Source organism: Malurus melanocephalus, unplaced genomic scaffold, assembly GCF_030028575.1.
Source record: "Malurus melanocephalus ecotype Western Australia unplaced genomic scaffold, MMel_1.1 scaffold_54, whole genome shotgun sequence".
In the NCBI taxonomy this organism is placed as follows: Eukaryota; Metazoa; Chordata; class Aves; order Passeriformes; family Maluridae; genus Malurus; species Malurus melanocephalus.
In genome coordinates, this window is record NW_026623286.1 from 254458 (window position 1) to 279996 (window position 25539).

At 41.3% G+C, this 25539-nt stretch overlaps 1 protein-coding gene across 2 annotated transcripts; it reads right to left on the bottom strand.

Moving 5' to 3' along the window:
- Positions 1–705: 705 nt before the first annotated feature.
- On the bottom strand, positions 706–17041 carry HACD4 (3-hydroxyacyl-CoA dehydratase 4). Of its 2 annotated transcripts, XM_057365544.1 has the most exons (7): positions 16936–17041; positions 12718–12821; positions 11696–11823; positions 5806–5918; positions 3266–3372; positions 2455–2586; positions 706–1767 (listed from the first exon to the last, which is right to left on the bottom strand). In XM_057365544.1, exons 2-7 carry the CDS (start codon positions 12812–12814, stop codon positions 1685–1687), a joined length of 660 nt encoding a protein of 219 aa, XP_057221527.1. In that variant the 5' UTR covers positions 12815–12821; positions 16936–17041; the 3' UTR covers positions 706–1684. The 2 variants fall into 2 exon arrangements, with proteins under 2 accessions (XP_057221527.1, XP_057221526.1); XM_057365543.1 differs by lacking the exon at positions 706–1767 and having other exon boundaries at positions 1775–2586.
- Positions 17042–25539: the final 8498 nt, after the last annotated feature.

The following is a 25539-nucleotide window of genomic DNA, read 5'->3' on the forward strand; positions in this document are numbered from 1 at the left end:
AATACACTATCACTTGCCATRTTTTCTCCTATAGAGTTAACTCCAGGAAGCTTGGAGACGAACATGTTAGATTGAATTTCCAAGGGAGAAATGTTCATGTTTCAACTTTAGCAAGTTATACAGTGATTTGATGTGGACTTATTCTGGCTGTCTTCATCAAAATTGTCATCTTATTCACCTGCTCTATATGTTTCTTCACGTTGTTCAGACTTGAATCAGTTTGGGTCGGACAGAAGGCCAAAGTGTAAGTACACCTGTTTCTCTACTAAGTTCCAAATCTCTGTTTGCAGTGCTTTGAAGAAAGAATAATCCACAGTTGACACTGAACTGCTGTATGTGTGATCTTGRTGTTTATGGAATGCAAGTACTCAGTGATCACAATAGTCTGTAGGCATTGTCTGCCACATCTATTACATAAACAAAAATTATAGCGGGTGACTTTTCATAACAAAATAGTTTAGCTTCACTGTTGCCTTATATAACCTCTTTTACTGTATGGTTTAAAAAATCATACAGGTAAAAGCCTCTTCATATTGTAGTAGTGTTCCGTTTCCCTGTAAATATTATCTTCTCTCCTACTCCTATTTTCTTGCCTCYCTTCCCACAGTTTTCAGTCAACTGAAAAAAAAATTAGCCTCACTTTTCTCCCCCACATGCTTGAAATGAAATGTAGGTGATAATCAATATGGATGTTTTTCTGATAAAACATCAGAAAAGCTCCTGCCAGCCTCTAAGGAATTATTGGCTGATTTTGCATGTACAATCCACTGGGTTGCTGTGTATATTCCTCATTCCGAACCTTTGAATGGCCTGTGTTCTAGTTGCATTCTTGCAGATTACCCTCCAGATGTATGAGGAGCAAYACATTTGAGTAAAATGCCTAGAAATTTTGCACATGGCTTTTGACAGTCATTCAGTTCCCTTTAAAGAACGACATGGATTTGACCTGACTACATCACACTTCTTTTGCACATATCTATCTGCTTTTCAGCATGGAAGAAAATCATTGCAGGGGAAGAGAGAGACATGTGAAGCACATAAGTGTTTATTTCTGACACTAAAATATCCCCTTGAATATACAGTAGATGAGTACCRTAACACATGCCTTTCTGATCTAGCTGCATTTTTGGAATGTTCTTTTGATAAATTAAGAATGGGCCCAGAAGGTGAGGGATGCTTAGTGAAAGCCTGGGGCTAATCAGCATGTCATCTCATAGGTTGCAAAGGTTCTGACTTCTCCTTCAAAGATTCCAGTTCCAAGCAATTTAGCATTTATGTSTGAGGTACATTCATGATGGCCTTGTATAAAGTAATCATACAAATTAAATTATATTGTCATTACAGAGTATCTGTAGCTMGTGAGGTAACCATTAACACCGAAATAAGTATTGTTGGTGTGATTGTGAACTCTTCAATTTTTTCAGAATTCCATAATATATGTTAGAAAAAATATATTAATTTAAAAAACTCTGGCCATTTGAAGTCAAAACTTTCAAAAGTTTTGAAAGGGTGTTCCATTTTTGAGGTGCATTCAAGAGACCTGCTTTTTCTGAAAATTCTACACAGATAATGTTCATGYGAAGAGAAGTTTGGCATTGAGAAATCTTTGTTCACTTTGTTTTTAACCTATGATATTCAGCAGTCCACTAGGAACGTATTTTGTCCTTCCAAACAAAATATCAACTTAGCTTCTCTTGTTTTTGATGTTGCCTGTCCCTAGGTGTGCCTTTCTCTCGTAGAAGAGGTTCTGGATGATAAAGCACATTCCTGAATCAAAACACAAAATGGTGTAAGAACAAGAGAGTAGGATTCAAACTTCARTTAATTCAGAAGGAACAGTAAGAGCCTTCATTTGGCAACCTTGCACAGTTTCTTCCATGWACTTAGGAACAGAACTATATCATAAAGATGAGATCCTTCAAATTCACGTTAATGCCAGTGACAGAACAAAGAATTTTCTGTGATGCAGCTTAATTAAGCAGAAWTTTTTCCAAAGTATTTTGATGAGAAGAAGGTTTTGTAGTGGCCTAATTTTTTCATTCTTTTGAAAAATCAAGTTGCAAAGGACTTATTTTAGATATAACATCTTATCCCAGCTAGACGGGATGGGTGAGGATGAGTTGCAYAGAACCAGAGTATAATCAAATGGGAATTGAGTTTTTTTTTTAAAAAAAAGGAAACAAAAAACCAAGTTTTTCTATGTAGCTGTAAAGCTAGGATCACTGAAACAATTTTTATTTGTTTATGCTTTTATGTGCCATATACATGGTGTATCACTATTTGTATTTGAAAGATACTGGAAATCAAAACAGGCAGTGATGCACTTCCCTGCAGTGGTCTGCAGGAGATGTGGCAAAGTTAGTTTGTGAAAGGCCCAGCACTGATGTGATTTTTTATTGCCATAGGCATCCCAGTTTTGTTGAGAACCTGCTTTCTGCAAGATGAAACACTTACCTATAAAGAGCACTGGCAGGTACATTTTCAGAACATAGGGGAAGTAGATTGAGAAGGCAAATGGAAATGGTAGCTTGATGGAGTATGTGCCAAAGGATTCAAAATAAGGCAGTGATACACAAATTGCAAATCCTGTAAAAACATGGTAAATCCTTAGTAACAACGAAGTGGAAGATCATAAAAAAGCTTAAAGTACAATTGAGTTACCTATTATATACCTATACATATGCATGGATGCACATTTTCTCCTTGGGTTCAGTTTTGTACGTTTGGGGTGCTAATTGCTCTTAATACTAGAGTTAATAAGTACAGCCTATTTATTAACAAGTTCTCTCAGTAACAAGTGCTTTTGGTGTCTTCTCAGTGGGCAGATTTCTCAGTMTAAGTATGATAATGTGCTAAGCATTGCCTGAGCCAATAAGGTCAGCCTCAGTAGGGGAGAAGCTTTGCTGTCTAATATGCTCAGTCTGGAAGGGAGGAACCTATATGTCTTTTATGACAGTATTTTTCTGCTTTACTCATTTTAAAGAATGAGTAAAAATTTTTAAAAATTGAAATAAAACCAAGCAAACAAAAAACCCTCAAAACCTACCAGTCACACAAACCCCAAACCCCAGAGARTCCATATGAAAGAAAAAAATGAAAGAGAAATGTAGATGACATACAGGTTAATATGAAGGTTTATAAACATTGCATAAACATTTATGACAACTTTGGCAACACATGAGGAACTATGTTAAACACAAATGGCCATCAAAGCGATCACATTTATTAAGGAAGCAAGTGATTGGTACCCTTCCCACCTCCTTACCTTTAGCCAGAACTGAAAGGGGATAAAGCAGGATGCACAGTGAGAAGTTGAGCCATGTCAGTGGTAGATAGTATATTCCCATTCTTGCCAACATGTTGTAAGTGTATCTGCAATAAGAGGAAAGCAGATGAGCTCAGAAGAAATCATGATGTCTTTAAAAACTGGAATTGGAAATTTGGAAAATTGGAAAATTTAAAGGAATTGCAGAAGAGCTTGGAGCTATCTGAGYAAATTTCAGAGTGAGCAGTGGTTTTAAGGTTCCAATGCCTGAAAGTAGATGGTTYATTTTTTCAGAAGGGTTGTCTGTGATGATAGTACCCTAGAGCAAGCAGACAGCAATAAAGCCCTCCAGTCAGAACGCTGTATCAGAAACCAGCATGATTTCATACTGGTCTGTCAGAAAATGGATTTCAGACAGGAGTGCTGCAACTGAGAGGGGCAGGCAGAATATGATGGTCACCTGGGGCTGAGAAAATGCTGATTTATAACTGCGGAGCTATCTGAATCACTGCTGGAGAAGGTTAAACAAGAAGGCAGTTGCAGGTACTTAACCTTTTGTAGTACATCTGCCCCTCTCCTGGACCTCAGAAGGGGCAATAGGTCCTAAAAAAGCTGTTGGTCTCCARTGTATTGCAGCATTCTGTTCTTACTGTGGCTGTTACTGTTGCTCATTGGGAGACCTGAGTGCCCAGGACTTCAGTCTCCAAAGGTGACCTAATCTTCGTTTGATCTTAAAGTGGTACAGCAGCTTTCCAAACACTGGAGAAACAGGTCTGATCACATTTTTGGTCAGCTGAAAGACTTTTTGCAGACATACTTAGAGGTATGTAAATCTATTACCCAGAACTTAATGACAGATGAAACTAATGTTAAAYGCAGTTCTGGTATTCCATTCTCATTGATTAATTTGATCAATTTTACATCATACCTTGACTGCAGAAGAGTTTGATAGGCTGAAAATGTACYATTGTCCCTCAAGGATGCCCTCTGCAACCTCAGAATTGTCTCCATTTTTTATTATTGTTGCTTTTAAAGCTGAATGTCAACCCAATATAAGAAGGAAACAGCCACTCCCTCTCTRTATAACCTCATGGGCTGTTCATGGTATAAGCAGGAAAGCAGGTACAGAAAACCTCACAGAATTTGCTCTCAGTGTATCACTAGCCATGATGCATATAGTAAGAAGTCCTTCAGGAAAATTGATGTGCCTTTAAGTTTATGTGGAATAACTTGTAATACTTCAAGAGTAGTTGACTAAGGGATGGAATAGATCACTATGCACTTTTAGACATAAACTTTTCTTTGAGATATTAGAACCTGGCACTGATGCTGTAAAATAAATCAGGTAAAAATTCTAAAAATCAGGTAAAAACTCTAATTCTAGTGAGTCATACTATGGTTTATTTGAATTGGTCATTTGCTKCTATGGACCACAACAGTTTTCTTGTTAAACAACTGCTGTTACTGCAGTGGTGCTGAAGTCTGTTCTTTAGCAAGGGTAGAAAATAACAGTGCATSAATAGGACTATTATGTACTGAGAGGACTTTACAGCCAATATTGTTTATACTTTTGGCATTTTTCCAGCTGCACAGAACCTTTTTGTTTCAGATTAGATTCTACTATTTTAGCTTTACAGACTTCGAAAAGAAATGGGATGGAACTATAATCAATTAATGCAAGCAGTAGCCTATTAACACATGTAGTTCAAAATACTCTGAAGCTGACCTAAAATCTTTATCAATTCTATCTGACATTTTGCTTCTTCAGATCTCTTTTATAAAATACATTGCTTTTGATGTCTAGATCCATATTCTTCATTCAGTCCCCTAAGCAACATATTTAAATTAGCAGAAAGCTATTTCAGCAGGAAAAAAAACAATTGCAGCAATTCATAGGTTGCTGTGAGAGCTGTGTCTTCTTAAAATGCTTCTTCATTCCACTTGTCTGACCTCCTATAAGTCTACAAACTAAGATTCATAGATGTTTATGTTACATATGAGAAATATTTGCTGTTCTTGTCTACTACACCAAAACTCTGTCTCTGCAGCAAGAGCTCTTGGCTTTTTGGAAAGCACAATGCAACTAACCCAGAATAGTCTTTCTGCCTTAGCAAGAAGTTTTGCTCATGTTGCCTTACTGTGCTGTCAATCTTGGATTAAAGTGGATAAAAAAATAAAATAATAAAGCAACAGAATGGTAATGGCAACCAGGATGGTTTCAGGAATTGCTATTCTCCAGAAGGTAGTTGTGAGTTCCTTCTAAGCTTTTGTTAAAAACATCAAAGCCTTGGAACTACAAATGCTAATGCAGCCTGCTAATGCATTGCTCTATCTTACATCTGTAAGTTGSTCTGCCACTCAACCATGTGGATTCTTGTAAAAAACATTAAGTAACTTAAAAGGTTTGAKCTTTTATTTAAAAATGAATAATATGCTTTGCCAATTTTGAAATAATTAAATTAGCCTGCTACACAGTGGGGGTGGAGTTCTACTGGCAAGAATAACCCATTTCCCCTCTGGTTTTGACATTGCCTCCTTACCTGATCACATCTAATAAATTCCAAAGGAAAAATAAAACACACACGACATATTTCCCTTGAACTTCTTCCTGACTGTTKATCACGACAAATAAAACAATTATTCTCTCAGTGATCTGAAAAGAAAAGAAAATTTTGAATTCAAGTAGCACCTTCTGTAGCTGTTATTTCTGTGGCATTTTGGCAAAACAGGAGTTCTCTTTACACAAAATCAGCAGTGAATCAGCTTTGCATCGTGGCCTGCTTTTATTCAAGGTCCTTCAGCAGAGGGAAGCGGACGCTGCTGGCTGCAGCATCAGAGACCTGTTATGGTAAGTGTGGAGGTTTGCTTTCCAGCTGGGATAACTTGGGTTTGTATCCAAGGAACTCTGTGGATGAGCCTGTGGAGGTCATGGAAGCAAAGACTATTCCCACTAAACGTGGGTGCCTGGAGGGCTGGCAAGGATAAGCTTCCCTGCTTGTAGGCTGTGTGGGAGGCAGTGGGATACAGATGGCCCTTTCTGGGGGGGTCGTGTGCCAGAAAGTACTAATCTTACACTCCCAGCTCTGTTTTTCATATCTTGGAGATCTGTGTCCCAAGGAATCTCTTTTATGTAAGATTTGCAGAAAAAAGGAGGAAAAGTAGAATTCCTTATCTTTCTCTCCATCTTATTCTTTGTTAGGGGAAGTGGGTTTAAGCTTGTCACTTACGTGAATGATTGCCATAGTATTTATGTTCTAACATTTTTCTAGTGGTTGAACTTTATCCAACCCACAAATGAAAAGATAAAAGTGGATTAAACAGGCAGTGTCTCCAGCTTAAAACAAATACTTCGTTAATAYTAAAGCTCAAGAAATTCAAACCAAGTGTGTCTTTTTGCAGCTTTCCTGACAAGTTTTCTAACAGTATCTATGCCCTGTCCTGTAAAGTAAGCATACTGCCAAGAGTTGTTTGTCAAGCTGTCCCAGAACAGAACCAATTCACTCTGACATTCTGAAAGTATTGCAGTAAAAAAACATGTACCTAAGCAGTTTATATGAATCAATATATCAGGTTGCGTTTGCTTACCCATTGCCATGTCTTCGATAAGGTACCTTAGTTTTAATGATTTCAGAGGTTGCAATATCAAGTCAGTTAAAAGTTACAAAATGAAAGTGTATTACCAAGGTTGTTTTTATCAGTTTGGTTTCCCCTTACTCCTACATTAAACAAAGTAAGAATTTTGCCTCTTAGCAAATTTGTGTGGTAGTGTTGCTACATAATATTTACAGGTTCCTGCATGGACCATTCTCACTTCGTACTCTATTTCTGCAAACCACGCCTGTTAGATAAAGCAGCCTTCACTTCACTATTCAGCAAAATTAGTGAGAGCAATTTTTCATACAGAAAGAGAKTATGTCATTTCCCAGGGATCTGGTTCCCCATCTTGGAAAGCATTGAGGAGCCACAACAGCTAAAAATGGGTTTGCTGTTTCTCCTCCTCCTCTCACCATCATCTTGTGCTGCTGATCCCATAGGTCCCTAAATGAGCAATTGATTTCCAAAAAGGTCAGATGTTGGCAGACTTCCATAGAGATGGGTCAGGAATTGGAAAGTGAGAGCTAATATGTCCTGTGTTTGTACTCTGATGCTGAGGAACATGGCAAAAACATGGGGAAACTGGAAGTATTGATGCAGATCTGAAACCAGATAGAACAGAGATACAAGAAACATGGCAGGGCAACCATCACAAGAAGGAAATCAAAACAAAGGTAAAAGCTGTGAGCATTGGATGGGATTTGTGTGCTGGAGAGAACGGAAAAATAGAATCTGAGTTAAAATTGTTAGATGAAGAGTGGTAAAGGATGCAACATTGGTGGTGTGGGCATTTTGTTACCTAAAATCAGACCCTAAAATCAGAGATGTGGAGAGAGAGTTCTGCAATATTGTTAATACAAGAGCTATTTCAGAGAATTGCCACACGTAATTGTCCTAGAGACCAAAAGCTTTATCATGATAATGAAAAGATGGACATGTTTTTATATATCAGAAGATTTTCCAAAAGAGAGGTTCACTCACTCTTCAAGAAGTGGGTGAAAATGGAAAACAGCATGGGATAAATGATCAGGATCTGGTCCCATTTTAGTGAGAGATAGGACAAGCAGTAGGAAGGTAGCTACCATCTCTGGTTTCAAAAAGGTGTATGTTGGCCAGTGAGACAGAGTGACTATGAAGACCCAAAATTCAGCCTCATACTCTGGAAGAGGAGGAAGCTGTGGATTTTCTCCTCACTCCRGKATACAAGTAGAAACACAAGGCAGTGAGAACCAYCTAGATGAGGCTCGGCAGACTTCCRCCATCAGAGATTCACACTGGASAAGGGGAGCAATGGAGGCACTCAGCTTTACTAGTTATATGATGGAATAACTCAGTAACCAGACTGTAATGTATGTTACACACTCRCAAGAGCAGGAAACTAAACATGGCACAAAGTGGTCCCCTTGAGGTATTTTGTTGCTGTTAGACTGCAGGCTTATCTGGCAAGCAATGGGCTGCACAAAGCAGCCACCAGACACTGAAACCAGAAACACATGGCCTTGCTCTGGAGCACATCTGTGGGGCAGGRCACAGACCTGGCTGCTCAAGACAATCCTAATGTCCCCATGAGGACAGACAGTGACATCCTACCTCTTTCTGCATAAATCAGAAGGTTGCCTGATTGCCTTATTCTCTTTCCTTTCATAGTACTCCTAGCTTTAGGTAACCCACACAAATCAAAGGTAAATGCAGCAGTTGGTCAGAGGCTGAGGACCTTTTCTCTAAGTGAAGAGGCAGGGTGCTACCTGGAGAAGAGTAGTGTGTGTTGATATTGTGCCTCTGTACAATCGTATCTGTAAGCATATATACATGGAGTCAATACACACACATATGTGAATACACACGTATACACCCATAGATAAAATGCATGTGCTGCTGCTCAGCCATGGATCATTTCCTTTATGGATCATCCATCCTTGCATAAATTAAAATGCAATATTCTCTGTTGCTAATCTCTTGCTTCAAAATTAAAAAAACGCACAGAACTACAAGTCCTGTTTTCACATTCAAGAAAAGGAAGTACGTGCTAACATATCACAAAGCATGAATACGCTTTCAGTTTTCATTCCTTCTTTAAAATCAAATTGGAATTACCTTCCTTTTCCGACACTGATCTCTCACAGGATACAGCAAGTTCTGTAGAGTGACGTAAATTTCTGCAAGACAGCCTGAGTTCTTTRATCAAGTAAGTGAAACAGAGCAAATTTGGCTAGAGGAAACAGCACATTCACTTCCATTTTTTAATAACCATGACTGTGCAGTATTGCACTTGGTACCTGAATTCTTACATAGCTCTTCAATTTAGTGAACATAAAATAAAATAAAATAAAATTAAAAAAAAAAAAAGAAAGTCAGAAAAGTTGCTAAATATTTAAAGTTAAAAATAAAAGTTTTTATCACAAAGCCATAGTACATTGCTTTTAGTTTGGTAAATCAAATCCTGTTTGCACAGGATGAAGAACTGCTGTTAGGTTTACAAAACTCGTTCACCTGAATTTTGTTACACTTTCCTGTTTCCTTACTGTGGTACCAGTCTTGTCAGCTTTTACTCCCCAGCCAGGAGTAACACCTTTCATTATCTTCTGTTTTGGTGACAATAATGGCATGTGACATGTTCTCCTGCCCTCCTCCAATTATTCAAGATGTGTCCTGAGAGACATCCCTTTGCACCAGCTTTGTGACCATCCCCTGCCTCACCTTCCCACAGCACATCTCTCACACAGAATTCATCTTTCTCTCATGATGTGACTTGTGATCTACCTTATTCAGATGTCTGGTGGCCCTGAGACTTTGTCCCTCGATGAGTCTTTCCAGAAGACTTCTCTSAGTTGTTTTTCACTATCTGTAATGTGTATCTCAAAGTATTTTTCTTAAAAGCTCCTAAATCACAGCAAATTCAATAGAAGGCAGAAATCTTTCACTCAAGGATTAATTTAAATCCTGTATTTGTTATGATGCCTAAAGAACCACCAGCCACCACAGGGCCCTTTCACAGCTTGTTTTATTCAATGTTAATTTATACCTCCACCCATGTGCTTCCCTGACGTTGCCTAAGCCAGCTGTTCTCTCATCCCAGTGCTCATCCAAGGTGAACTTCACTGCAGATGCGCCTGTTATGAGGGATGCATACAAGGATATGTATAAAAGCTCAGAGTCAGAATAGGTGGTGGGAGCACAGAATCAGTGCAATCAAATTCTTGTACCTTTACCAATGCTGTAGTCTACTAGGCAGCAAGGTAAGCATCTCTTAACTAACTGTACTTCCCTAGCTCATTTAATTCCTAAGAGGCAGTGAGGAAAGTGTGACAAGGCGTGGTAATAGTGTTGGTACACAGCTGCTTAACCTGCACTCTCAGCCAAAGTGGGTAACCCACATAAAAGCAGAGTCTTCTCCAAAGAGCTTGTACATCTTGCTTGGACAGCATGAGGCTGCTACTAACATCAAGGGAAGAGAACTGTTTGTGGTGAAAGTGCAGCTGGGGAAAGTACGGATCCAAGGCCGTATTTGGTGTGAGGTGAACACTGAGAGTCACAGTGCCATGTGGCTCCTGGAGCCGCCTCCCCATGCTGCCCTGGAGAGCATTGCATAAACGGTGCTGCCCAAGAAAGGTCACCGTTTTCTTGCTCAGAATATCCATTTTATACTAATGTCATTTGTGGCAACAGAGAACAGTGTTTGTGCAAGCTTCCCCGATCTCTGCCTTCTGGCTAGGAGAGAAACAGACTATGTCAGGGCTGGGGAATGTGTAAACTCTGCCAGGACAAGCCTTGCTTTAATGACTAAGAGCAGGCTGTTCTTCTCTCCAAGACATGATGTGAAATTTGTTACAGGTCATATTAGAGAGGGGACTTTTCTTTCCCTAGATTAGTGTAAAAGCATGTGGATTTAGGSAGGGAAAAGCACTCACTTGCATTTTGATGAATTTGCTACCATACTTAGTGAGCAGTGTAAAGAACAGAGATCTGTATTAGTCAATTAATCAATTAGTTAATTAGTTATTTAGACAATTAGTTAATGGAGATTTGAAAAGAGGAACATCTTCACTCATAAATGTGTCATTTGACAAACATGGGTTATCCAGAAAATTAAAAACATAACTAAYTACTCTTCATCTTCTACCTTCTGAGTGCTGAGAGCAGTACGAGTTTCACCAGTATTCAAATGCTAAAGATTGGAAAAGTTAGAAGGTAAATTCAAGTTATAATTTTGCTTTTTCCAATGCATTAAGGAAAAAACCCCAAAACTTGAGATTAATGCCCAAAAGGGAGAAAAGAACAGTGTGTCAAGGAAAATGTGTCATTTTCTTTCTGCTACAGCATGTGATCTTTTGTCTGGCTTTCTGCCAATGGCTGAACATATGACAAACCAGGAAGGAAAAAGACCAGCCTGGTTAAACAGAGAAATTAATGTTGGAGCTCAGAGGAAAACAGAGTGTATCACCTCTGAAAGGATGGGAAGCTAACTTTTGGAGGACTACAGGGATGCTGGGAGGTTATGTAAGGGASAAAATAGAAAGGCCGAATGCCCCTGGAATTTTATTTGGCCACTGCAGTTGGCCACTGACCCACTTTTTCAGGTGGCCACTCATCTGGACATTTTCTGAGTCCCTGCTGAGGGCCAAGTATGGGGCACTCACTGCTCAGTTTCACTCAGAAAAAGGTTGAGACAACAGTTCTTTCCCAACCAGCCCAGTTCTGAGGAAGCAATTCCTGCAGTTAGCAAACAATCAGCAGACCAGGCTCCCTGAGAGAGGGTGCAGGTACAACTTTCAGGGTAGTTGAGCCCAAGCTCATGTGTGTCAGTCATGAGAGGAGAGTCTTGAGSAACAAACTTACCTGCAAAAACCTGGGGAGGAGACGGCTTTTGTCAATGCCAACGAGGATGTGTAGGATCTCCAGTACAGATAACAACTGGCAAAGGCGCATTACAAGTCCTATGGAGTAAAACGTGTCAGCCAGCGAATCTACAGACAAAGGGAAGAGGARGATTAGAGGATGGTTATGTGGCAAAGTCTGGAGCACCTACTGGGTTTGCTTTTACTCTATCATCACTGGAAATGACAAGAAATAAGTTCATGCTGTACCAAACTTCTGGGTAGCAGAAGCAAAGCTTCAGGGAGTGGAGGAGGCAATCCACTCTGTGTGTGTGGCTCTGACACAGAGGCAGGAAGCTGAGAAAAAAATTCCCTATATTTACTGCATGGGCAAACACTGTGCAGGATGCTCTGGTTTAGAGATATCGCTTTAGGTATTTCTAAATAGGAGAAAATGTTGAGGAAATGCATGAGGAATTTCTAAACACTAGGAGATGTTGAATTCTGGCCTGTATCTGTATCTATGGTACTGTCTAGAACAAGTAGYCCAGAAAGTAGGCATTTTATATGCTTACAACGGTCACCATTATAAATAATTTTAAATTTCCAGTCACTAGTTTTCCATTTTTGTGTCTTAACCCCAGGCAATAGAAAGAGAAATATTTTGTAATGTTTTTGAAGATAGAGTCATGTGCAATAACCACAACGATATTCCCTTCTGGTGGCTTCAGTAAGATTAGTATTTGCCATAATGACTGGACCCAGTCACATTKAGGTCTATGTCTAATTCAAAAGTTACTAGCATGCTGCTGAATATTAAAGCTCATTAGCAAAACAAGAGCTTCACTCCAGGTGATAAGGGGATAACACAGGCACAGGTAATTTGTTCAGTTTTTTTAATGAATTATCTTTCTAATTGAATTACAGTACCTGGTATTGGACATACACACGTTCAGAATATTAACCTTATCTCTAATGTGATATTTTCTGCGTGTCTGTTACTCCCTCTTAAAATGTTTAAGGAAAATAGAGAAGGAATCTTACCCTTTCCAAATGTCATGAACCTGATCATCATATTTGTAAATATCCATGAATGTCCACAGAATTGCATTAAGTCATACACGAACAGGTACATGTTCATGGTAAACCTGTGGAAATTGAAAATAATGAACTATAAGACTTAAAACAGCATTTTATAACAGTAAGAAACTGCACCCTCTTTGGACATGTTAGTCAGTCAAAGGAAAAGAGCTRAAATTGGGAACAGCTCTGCCAAGAAGGGCTTGGGGTGTTGGTRTGGGGGAGGCTGGACATGAGCAATCCCAGCCCAAAGAGCCAAACGTGTCCTGGGCTGCATCCAAAGCAGCGTGGGCAGCAGGGGAGGGAGGGGATTGTGCCCCTCTGCTCTGCTCTGCTGAGACCCCACCTGGAACACTGCACCCAGCTCTGGGAACCCAGCACAGGAGGGACAGGGACCTGATGGACACAGTCCAGAGGAGGGTCAACAAGTTGATCAGAGCTATGGAGCACCTGTCCTATGAGGAAAGCCTGAAAGAATTAGATTGTCCAGCCTGGAGAAGACWTCAGGATGACCTAATTGTGGCCTTCCAGTACATGAAGAGAATTTAACTAGATAGAGACTATTTGCAAGAGCATATAGTGACAGGAGAAAGGGGAATCGCTTTAGACTGAAAGACGGCAGAGTCAGATTAGATATTAAGGAGACRTTTTTTACTGTGAGGGTGCTGACCACTGGCACAGGTTGCCCAGAGAAGTTGTGTATGCCCCATCCCTGTCACTGTTCAAGCCTGCCAGAAGGATGAGGCTCTGAGCAACGGGTCTAATAGGTGTCCCTGCCCATGGCAGGGGTCTTGGAACTAGATGAATCTGAATGTAATACATAAATTCTTACTGTCTCTTCCAAGCCAAACCATTCTTTGATTCTATGATTCTATGATTCTATGATTCTATGATTCTATGATTCTATGATTCTATGATTCTATGAAATAGAAACAGATCAGTGTAATCTGTGTCTCCCAGAAGTCCCAGAGCAGAACTATCTAATGGATCAAAGGCTCCCCTGCTTGCTACTTAGAGATGCTCAAAAAATTTTTCTGAGTTTCTACCAATCATTAGGGTGATATGTGCCATAAAGCAATATTTGTGCCTCCAGAAGAAAAAATATCTAAACAAAGACACTCCACTGCCTGCTGGATTCAAGTTGCATTTAATAAGAACCATCTTCTCCTGTTGGAGCAGACTAATATTTATTACCATTCTAACCTAATTTTTGTGGACACTCTGACTTTTTGCAAAACTTCCAAGGCTCTGGATAGACTTGASTTCCCATAAATGTATTTTCCTCTGGCCTGTTCTGAGAGACTTGCCTATTCTCCAGCTGTATGACTACTTTTTTTGGAAATTAACTTAGAATTCATCTCCTGTGTTGGACCCATTAACTTTCTGTCCCAGTAAGTAGTATTCTCTTTAAGTTGTACCTTGATCCTGTGTGTTCGTGTGGTGTGTCTCTGCCACCAAACATCATTTCATTTATATCTGTACMTTAACAAATGGAGTAAACTTCTCTGTACAAAAGTGTCTAAATGTGATAAATGCCTATACTTTATTCCTAGCATTGGGCCATAAGTAACAATACAGAGTTATTTAAATGGATCTAGATAAAGAGGTCTTCTCAATTTTTACTGTAAGTAAATCGCAGGGAGGTCAAAAAAAGTACTTGTCTTCCTCTCTTCCAGTTATGTAGGATGACTGCTATTCATATCATCCCTTATATTTGCACAAAAGGATTTGTGGGAATATCTCCCAAGACACATTACTGTCCTCTGATACTATGCCAATAAGACCTATAAGGACCCAAAAAAAAAGAATCTATTCCATATGTCCTCCTTTTGGGAAATGTAGGATACAACTGAATTGAGCTGAAGTCCAGTGAGTTTTATTGATATTGAACCTAAATTCCATCTGTTTTATTACTGAATGACACTTGGTTCCAACTTGTGATAAGAAAAAGTGGGGAAATTTTAGATTTATAAAAAGACAAAAAATTAAGAACGTTGTTCTGTGTTAAGAAACAGCCTTATTACTGGATGGATAGGAATTACTGTGTGGAACTTACAGGAACAGACATGAAAATCTTGAGATTTCCAGTCAGCAGCTCCACCACTCTCTTTGGTTGGATACTGCTGTGTGAGTTTTGCACTGGATGCAAGCTGAGCATATGGTTTCTCTCTTCTGAAGTTTAGTTTGCTACATCTGTCTGTCATCCTCGGAGCCTGTCTTTCAGTGATTTGGGTTTATTTTCCAAACCCTTCCTGCATTGGTTGGCTAGAAAACTGTTGGTTTTGCAGTTCTTAAGGTACTTAATCTTGACTAAACAGGGAGTAACATTTGTAAACGCAGGCTCACACTGGTGCTTTGGCGATGTGGCAGCTGTTGCACTTCGGAGCACATCATCTTTAAAGTATACCCGTGACTGCTGAAATGTGTACAGACTGTTGACATTTATGGAGGGCCCCATACTCCCCCTTGCTGTGGGGATGTGGTGGTGGGCAGTGTGCTGCTGTCACACAGTGGACAGATTCCAGCCCTGGAGCTGCGAGCAGCCCAGCTCCCTGCCTTTGCTGATGCTCTCCACTGTGCCTGATCTGAGAATGCATGATGCTTTTTTCAACCTACTTTGTTAATCCCCACACAAAAGGTACTTAAGACCAAACAAAAGCCTTTCACAGAAGTGAAGAAATCTGAAGAGACTGAAAGGTGATTTCAGTGTGATAAAAGGAAACTGAAATGTAACTTCTCACTAAGGTCTTTCTCATCCAAAGGCTGACCTTTTTACCTAGAGAAACAGAAGCAGGCTGAAGATAACCTATTTCCCTGTCCCAACAGCTATGTGTCACAACACAAAATTCTGCTTCTATGTGAAAGGTCACTGGYAGAAGCAATGGTCTTTATTTAGATTCCCAGAAAGATTCCACCTTTAGCTCACAGAATCTGCTTCTGCAGCAGTGCCGCAGATAAAACATGGACTACCCATCAGGTAGTGGTTCAGACCCTGAGCATGACCCAGATTTGCCGTCTTCCAAATCTCACTTTGCCACCCTGGTGCCTGACCTGCTGCCACATTTTTGTCCTTGCAGTGTGATTTGCTTTAAGGCTTTCAAGTTTCTTTCATCTGAAGGCWTTGGAGAGCCACGGCACATTTCAGTACTGAGCACAGGAGAAAGAAAACAAACACGGGTCTTGCACGAGATAGACTCAGAAGGCTGCACTTGCTGTCTGCTGTTTTGGTTGCCTGTTTCACCTTATTTACTGTGGTTGATGTTATGCCAAATACATTGAAATGCTACGGATGCACTTATCATATGTAAWATCAACCCTACTAGAAAAACTTATCTGCTTTCTCGGTGGCCTCAAAACACAGAAAACTATATAAAATGTAAGAAATGTCAGAACTAGCACAGTGCAAAGATTTTATCATTTTAGCTGCAAGGACTGATGTATTTCCTCAGGCAGAAATTTCACAGAAGTGTAACTGTTGCATTTTACTGTTTTCATCCTGAAGGCGCTCAGCGTGTCCCTGTGGTCGTTGCCACCCAAGGCAAGCACGGAGGCGAGTGCTCGCAGTGTCGCAAGGGTGGTCAGGACCAGGCTCCGCCGTGGGCTAAGGTGACAGCACAGCAGCGGCACCCAGCCCAGGCCAGCCCCTGTCCCATCCATGTGTCCCCTGTCCCATCCATGTGTGCCCTGCGGGGAGCCAGGACAGAGGCCACACTCAGGGCGTGTCCCACCCGAGGGTCCCACCCATGCCTGCCTACTGGGGACACTTCCCTGCCCCTCCGGGCTCCTGCGCCGGCCGCTTTCCTTTGAGCCCGTGCTGGCTGACCACACATGAGGAACCAGCCCTCATGCTGAAACCAGAGAGCAATGTCCCCCTTTTTTTTTTTTTTTTTTTCAGAGAGCAATGTCCCCCTTTTTTTTTTTGTTTTGGTTTTTTTTTTCAGCAGGAAAGAGCTGCTCGAAAATTCCCTCTGCTGACATGGTTTCCTTCTAAGTCACACTAAGTCCTGTTGGTCTGAACTTCTGTGTCTTCCCCTTCTCCACCCCTGTGACAAGCTGCAAGCCCTGCAGTTCAGGAAGACGGGCTGCTGTGTAAAGCTGATGCGCACATCCCGCCCACTGGTTTTTCCCCCTTTCCTGTTTGCATTTGAGCGGTCTATGTCACCTGCACTCAAGAGGTATTACCTGTTGCAGGGGTCGGATTGCTGCTGGTACTCCTGAGCTTTCTCCTTTTTCCTCTCTGCAGCTGCAGCAGCTGTTTGTTGGGAGATCACCCCTCCTCTTTCCTCTTCCCCCACCCCACGACGTCACCGCATGTAGCACTAAGCAGGAACAAACTGCACTTCCCGAGAACGAAGTTTCTAAACCCAAATGTTCCGCTGCATTTGCCCCGATCCTCAGCCAGCCCAGCCCAGCCAAGCCCAGCCCAACTTACCCGACGCTAAGATAAGCTAACCTAACCTAACCTAACCTAACCTAACCTAACCTAACCTAACCTAACCTAACCTAACCTAACCTAACCTAACCTAACCTAACCTGACCTAATCTGAATCGGTTTCTTGCTGTTGTACCAAAAAGCTAGACTGTAAATCCCACTAACTTTATTCCTTAACTCAGGGCAATGTTTTGAGGGGTAACTGGACAGAAGAAATGCAAAATTATAATACTCCTCTTAGGCTTAAATCAACAATGCTATCAACCCTATCAAATGATAAGGAAGTATGGGAGCATAAAAGGAGGACTTTAAATTAATTCAGATAGAGGAAAGAATTTCCCCTTCTTATGTAAAAATGTGTGTTTTTTCATGTCCCTGTGACATATGGACAATACTGGCAGATGGAAAATACGTGTTCATCCTAGTTTACTTCTGCCCYAAGTATCTGGGATATCTCAGCATAAATCAGATGAAGAATATCGTAACTCATTTAGAAACTCCCTTCTGCCAATAAGTAAGTTTCACCACAGACATTTGTGTTGATATCACTCCCCATCCTATAGTGAGATTTGAAATTTGATGCTGTAAGTGAACAACACACTGAGGATGTGATAAACATAGGATGTTATGTGCAGGTACAAAATGCTGGATGATAAAATGTGCCTTACTGTGTCTCATCCTTATTGCAAGTGGCACCGAGCTCCTGGCGGGACATTTCTATTCCCTGTGGAGTTCTGGAGAGGTGCAACATGCCTCCCTGACTAGTGGATGATTTCCTGGCTGGCACAGTGCGACAACGCTGTTTCTATGGCTCTGTCTCCCACCTGAGAACTGAGCACAAGGCTCACACAGTTACACTGGCTTTCCTACCATGGGACAGCTTACTTTCGCTGCTCCAGAATCATCTCCTTTYTCTAGGCTAAAGAATTTATTTCTTTCTCAGGAGGAAATAATGTATCAGTGTTAAATAGAGGTTTAAGCAATTAAACACATCGCTATTGAGAGGCTGAGCTGAGCTCTTTCAAGCACACTGCCTGTCTCYGGGAGGACGGCTGGAGTGACTACTGCTGCCAGGAGTGGAGCACACCACTGTAACCACTGTAGCAAGATCCAGAAGCACCAAGAACAGCTTTTTTTCAAATAACTAAAAGCAACAAAAGCTCACATAGCTTTGTGACGTGCAAAACACCTGTTGTCTCACACAGGTGTTGGGGGTTGATGGTGCTCACTCTCTCCCGTCTGCAGTTGGACCGAGGAGAGAAAATTTAGYGAACGAAGGCTTCATGGGTTGACATAAGGACAGGGAGATGTCCCTCAGCAAATTCCATGATGGGCAAAACAAGCTTAACTTAGAGATATGAACTCATTGCTAACAAAATCACAGCAGAATAATAAGAGGTAAAACAAGCCCTTAAAAACACCTTCCCCCCACCTCCCTCCTTTCCAGGTTTACCTCCTATCCCGGTGGTGCAAGGAGACAGGGAATGGGGGTTATGGTCARTTCACCCATGGCTTCTCCTGCTGCTCAGGGAGAGGAGTCCTTCCCCTGCTGCACATGGGGTCCCACCCACAGGAGACAGTTTCCCACAAACTTCTCTGATTTGATTCCATCTCATGAGCAGCAGCTSCCTGCAAACTGCTGAAATGTGAGTCCATCCTGCAGGCAGCAGTGCTCCCCAGACTGCTGCAGCATGGGTCACTCTTCCACCAGGAGCAAACCCTCCCAGGACAGGTTGCTCCAGCCTGGGAGCAGGGCCCCTCTCTCCATGGGTCTCCCACAGGACCACAGCCTCCTCCTGCTCCGTGTGSGGCTCCTGCAGGGGCTGCAGGGGGATCTCTGCATCCCCATGGACCTGCATGGGCTGCAGGGGCACAGCTGCTGCACCWCGGGCTGCACCTCGGGCTGCAGGGGGATCTCTGCTCCAGCWCCTGGAGCACCTCCTGTCCTTCCTGCATTGACCCTGGTGTCTGCAGGGTTGTTCCTGTCACATWTTCTCACCCTGCTTTTCTGGCTGCAATTACAACTGTGCAACAACTCTTGTTTTGATTTATTCCTAAATCTGTTGTCACAGAGGCATTACCACCATTTCCARTTGGCCCAGCCTTGGTCACCGGCAAATCCATCTTTGGCACCACCAGGGAYTGGCTCTGCTGGACATGATGGAAGTTCTGGCAGCATGAAGGCACCTCTGTAGCCCCTCCTGCTACCAAAAAGCCAGGCCATGCAAACCCAGTGAACCGGGGCACCTCCAAGGGCTTGCAAGCTGGATGCCAGTTCCTGTCCATGGTAGTGTCCACCCCTGGCACAGCCTGGAAGGGGACAGGGGCAGCTGGAACCTGACTAGTGCTGCGGAGGTGCTGCCCACCACTGATGCATTTTGAGGGCTTTCCTTTGGCAGCAGTGTGGCCTGGCASAGTGGATGCTCATTTCCTGCAGAAAAAGAAAATCTCCAGGGGTGATGGCATATGAAAGGAGTGATGTCCTCCAAAAGGAGTGATATCAGTGCTTGCTTTATGGTGAGGAATGAGGCATGGCAAAGGGCAATGATTAGAAAACTCACTTCAAAGCTGTACTTCTGATCTGAACTAGAGTGCTTTTATAAATCTACCCATTTGAGTGGCAATGTGCTGCAGTGWTGGAGCCAAGGTACAGGGCTCTTAAATCAATTATTACATACATATTCAAGTTCTCCTTTGGGAGCCATAGAATACAATTCTGTGGCTTGTAGCTGATCTGCCCAATCAGATCTGATGCTAGRTCTTAGTACAAGAAAAATCCTTCTCTAAATTCAAGAGGTTTTTCTGCATGCAATTTTCATTTGGAAATGCATGTGTGGTCTCTTTGGCTATGTGATTTGCAGTGGTGTTTCTGTAGCGTGGTGGATATGAGACAGTAACAGGTAACAGCTTTTATTAGACTAGACAGAGATGGGGATGCTTGTAGGCACTGAGAGTTTGAGAAARGCTTCAATGCTTATAACATTTAACAATTTTGTATGCTGCAAAGACATTAAGAGGAAMGCAAATATTAAATGGCACTGTTGAAACACATGTTATCTGGATATGGAAACAAGAGAGTAAGTCCTGGAAAAAAATCTACGTTTTTATTTGCGGAAAATAAACTGTCTTCTCCATTCCAGCTATTCTCTGCAGACTAACTGCTATCTAGAAACTACTTTAAAAAAATATTTGTACATAACATAAAAAAATTATTTGTACATTACTGCATCTCTTAAAACAAGCTTTATTTGTTCAAATTTTGAGAAATACAGAGACTTGGTCTTAATGTCATAAGCTGAACAGTTTGTGATGTTAAGACTGRGTCTCTGTATTTTTCAAAATTTAAACAGATTATAACTGCATTTGGTTTCCCTGCATCATGAGGTGGGGAAAATACATTCTATCTAGGCATGGTGCTTGTGTCAGGAATCACTGCAAGGGGATGCTTTATGTAGAAAGTTAATGGTAATCCTGAAATGTTTCATGTGACATGGAAAGAATTTCATTCTCTTCAAACAGGAAGCATCACCAGGCTAAAGCATGTGTTGCTTTTATGCATAGCTGCTGTTTCCAAATCCTTGTTATAAGATCAATATGCAGATGTGTTTTTGAGAAAAGAAACCATGTGTCTTAAAATTAATTTTCAATGTTCCTGTTAAGTTTACGTCTCCCTTCCTCTATTTTTAGATATTTTGGTTATCTGAATTCAAGCCTGAGCTGGCCAGTGGATTATGCTGTTTTAAGCACCAGTAAATCACCGCTCTGAAATGTGTGTTTAGCTGCAAGCACACACTCCAGTGCTGYTCACCTCAGTTAAAGAGTAAATCCTGGGCTGCCTGGGGGCCGTGGGGCTGGTGTGGTGCTGCAGTGGCCACTCTTCACTCTGGCAGGTGGAGTTACTTGCACAGGGCTGGGTGCTGTTCATGTTGTGTGGTCAAGGCTGCTAGGGAGGAAAGGAAAGCTGTCTGGAGGCAGCAGGGGAAGCAAAGACATCTTCACTGTGAGCAAGGAATGGGGAATGGGGAAAAGTGTCAGKGCTTTTGTCTGTACTCTCAAGCTGGCCAAAAGAGGAAGCAGCAGCCAGGCCAGCTTCACACCTCTCACRCCCAGGAGATTTTATAAATTCAGCAGAGACCCTGGCTTTTATAAAATCAGCAGAGGTCCTGCCTCACCAGAGCTGACTTGCTGGCATCGTCCAACAGAGCAAGTCACACCGAAGTTCCTGGTGCTTTAGGATGAGAAGAGTCCTACAGGGGCAGCAAGGATTATGTCACAAGGGTCCACCAAACAGATACACAGCTGGCAGAGGGTTTAGCTTTAAAATTTMATCAGGTAAAAACTGATGTTTGGAAATGCTTTTGGAGAAAAAAGAGGATCCTGGCCAGTCTGTTCAGCTATGTCCATCTGTTTGCATTTTGCCACTTTTCCTGTCCAAACCTCCCAAAATGTCACTTGGAGAAGATGTGACAGCATCACYCTCCTCACTTGTCAGTTCCTGAGTCCTTGAGGCTGCAGGTTACATGGGCCTCTAGATGGACCTGTGTGCCTGTAGCCAGCCCCACAACTACACAGGAACATGTTGGTTTAGGGGATTCATTCTTTTCAAGCATTGATTCCAAGCAYTGAGGCTACAAGCTATTACCCTAATCCCCAGGCAGAGGTAAACCGTAGAAAGCTACTGACAGTGTTCTTTGCAAAGGATTAAAATACAAACCATTGCATTTCTGTAGCACACCTTAATCCTGTTTTTCATTAAAACCTTTCCACATGGAAGCAACTTATGATGCAAAGGATGATTTCTTAGGCTGATTATTATAACCTGGTTTTACTATTCTTAAGAAATCTGAATCTGCATATTCAGGGACAATATATTTTTTAAGGTAAAATTTTTTACAATCTTTTTTTTTTCAGGGAGCAGTATAAATAACATCTCTCGCTTTCCATTTTTAAAAAAAGCAGCTTTTATTCTTTTTTATGTTCTTCCTTCTCATTGTCAACCAGCCTCTTTCTAGCAGAGTGGGAAATTCTCAGGTTTTGCTTGGGAGGCAATGGAAAAATTAACTAAATATCAAAGACTTACCCAGTTTTGAAATGAGTCATGTTTCTGCTGTGTCTGTAGTGCCTCCTAATTCACTGCTCTCAGTTTCATTGCTGGATGAGACCCACAAACCCATCAAATATGTTACTACAATAATAAAGAGGAATTACTGCTAGATGGGCTGGGAGATTTCACTTCAAGTGTTTGTCCTCACCAAGTCATTCATAACGGAAGTTGTAATAATAGCTTCTGGCATTTTCTAGGAATTCAGTGGTTTGCAGAAATAGTGAGCTGTGGAGAAYTGGGAAGGAGAGGGAGATGTGCCCTATTTTTCTTTAAAAGAAAACGAAGAAGAAAGAGAAGAAAGCRAACTAACCATTTAGTATCTTGTAATACTTCTAATGATCAGCAGTAGTGTTCAACATAAATCCTTTTTCAATACAAGTAAGTCTGACAGGACATAATGCTTGTCACAAGGACGATACTCTGAGCTCTACTGTGGGCAGGAGGAACTTATGTTTAATTATTGAAATATTATGATCACAAAAAAAAAATACTGTTATGGCCAATCTGAGCTTTTCCCAAAAAGTAGAGACCAGAACTGAGTACAACTCAATTCAAAATAATTGAAAAGCAAGTGTGTTAATTGTTTAAAGAGACAGCAACATTTTGCAAAATAATTGAAGTCAAATGGACTTTGTTTTTTGTCAAAGAAAAGCTTTCTGTTTTATATAAATRTATCAGCCATTTCCTTTCTGGGAACTGTAGCACACAGTACTCCAGTTAAGTCTAGAGGAAGTTCTGCAGGTTCTGGCCTACCAAGATAAGAAACTTGAGGAATAGCGTTGACAGTAAGAGTTACAGGGAGTAGATGGTAATAACTGGTGTGCAGGRGCCAGATATACTATTTGAAATCTCAGTTGTTATTCTCCTTGATGTGGATTTTGACTTTGCAAATGTGCTTCCCTACTTTAAGTTATTTTTTTAGAAAGGAGTGTTAACTGTGTTTACTTTTACATGTTCAAAAGCAGACAGTATTATTTGCTTAGAACRCTGAATTCCTCATTGTTGAAGGTACTGGGATTTTAGGATTCTGTGAGCACTTGGGCTCAACTAGTTTGATGTTAGAAAATGAACTGATGTTACAGCCTCCTGTGTAGAGAAATGAGGCAGGAAATGAATTTCCCTGTGCTCATCTGTTCATCACCTGCCATTGCTTCTTCCTCAGCTCCACAGAAATTAAGTCAGTTCWCATGAGCTGGGAATTTCAATTTTGAAGTCATACACAGGGAAAAGGAATTAATTCAGGACACAGCTAATGAAGAGCCTGAATGGTGTTTGGAAGAGAGGTGGGGKTGGCAGTSGGCAGCCCCAYARTAGCACYRCAGCTTCCCCCTAGTCTGCAGGCTKGGCTGTGGCACCAGTGGGGTGAAGGCTGAGAAGAAAGATTGTCCTTACATTCCGTGTCAGACCTTGTTATTCTGGGAACTGTCTGCACAGAAAAAGCCCTTGCACCTTCCTAAGGATATCTTGACATCAGTAAGAGTGTGGGAAATGAGGGCACAAATGACTCATCCCTACCCACATGTGGATTAGTAAGAAGATTTTTGATTATTAAAAAGCAGTTACCTTGTTGGAAACTATCGATTGCAATCCAGCTTGCTTTGTTCCAGTTTGGYCTGAGAACTGACACATTCTTTCAGGATTTACTGTTTTTTTGTCACCCTCATTTCTTGGTCTTCCCTCTGATGGCTCCTAGGAAGAGTCCAACGTTCCTCCATAATTGGGAGAGGGAAAACAGATCAGGGTCAGCCCTGAGAGGGCAGGCTGGACTGTAGGGGTGAGGATGGGCAGGGCACAGCCTTCAGTGGGCACTGCCCTCCCATGTGCAGCTCCTGATCCTTTTCCCACTCACACCCGCCAGCCCCGGTGTCGGTCTGCCCACTCCAGCACTCTGTAGCTTCTCCAGAGCTGCTCTGTAGGACAAGAAACAGGGGCTAATCCTAGGTCTTTGTCCTGGTTCGGGTTTGCTTTTATCTTTTTTTTTTTTTATTTCCCCAATTTAAAAATCAAACCAGAGCAGATGAAACAAGCCAAACCCATGGACAAAATGCTTTGAACAGCTGTAGTTGATTGTGCCTTGTGAACAGATTGTGCCAGGKTTTTTTTTCCAAAATAAAGTCTGAAATAAGCATTCTTCAATTCTGCTGTAGCTATTCTGAAATTTCGTGTGGAAGACAAGGCCTTTGACCTCAGACCCATAAATACACTCAAGAAAATTAACTGCATAGATGAAAATGTATCATTTTTAGTGTCCCAAAAAGTGCAACACCGCTAATTCCATCACAACACTGATGGGGAAGGTGCTGTGARACAAGCCATGAGAACAGCACATGGGACCTGTGCTGCACAGCACTGATGTGTGAGTCTTAGGGAAAAATTTATGAAGCTTCTTGGCTTACAATSAGTCCCATCTTGGAAGGATTTTGTTATGTTTGTGCTAAATTTTCCATGGGAAATTGGGACTTCACTATTTTATTCATTTCCATTTGAAAGTAATGTCATTTGTTTAACTTCTAGAAAAATACTAACAGGAGGTTTTCAGCTAGCCAGGGCCATAATGCACAGCTGACCTGGTAACACAATGGTGATGAAATACATACTGCTCCAAAATGTTACAAGGGCAAGGTGAAGAGAGATGATCTTCTGAATCTTCAGCTTTCTTCCCTTACCCTTAAGAATCCTTACCTTTCCTTAAAGTAAGAATAAAACAAAGACATATTGGCTTGCAATTTTCTTTTCCTGCTTTATTTTTTTGAGTAACTATGGCTATTCCAGGGTACCCATCTTTAAATGTGTCTTCTAGATATTGTCTCAATAGAAATATTTTCTGTTGCCGCACAGATGACCAAAAAGTAGTTGAAATCAAACACTGCTTTCTGAGCTCCTGTCCATTATCTCTGAGATTCTTGTTTTTTTTTAAACTAATAGTTAAATTTTCTTGAAATTTCCTTCTGTGGACCAGTAGCATATTATTGATAAGTTCATAAAGAGCTGAAACACCGTCCTGCCAAAGTCTATGTACATTCACCTACATTTCYTACATTGGTCTCTAATTTCATTTTGCCCTCTAGTGCCCATTCTGTGTTCTTGTTTTTTTTCTGCACTGCCAAGTACTGTGTTGATTGAAATACGTCAAAAAAGATTTTTATTTGGTGATGAGATTTTTAAGGACATCTATGATTTAAAAAGGAAACTTAAAYGAGAGTTTCTGAACAATTAGTGGGCCACAAATTAACATGTTCCCATTGCAGAC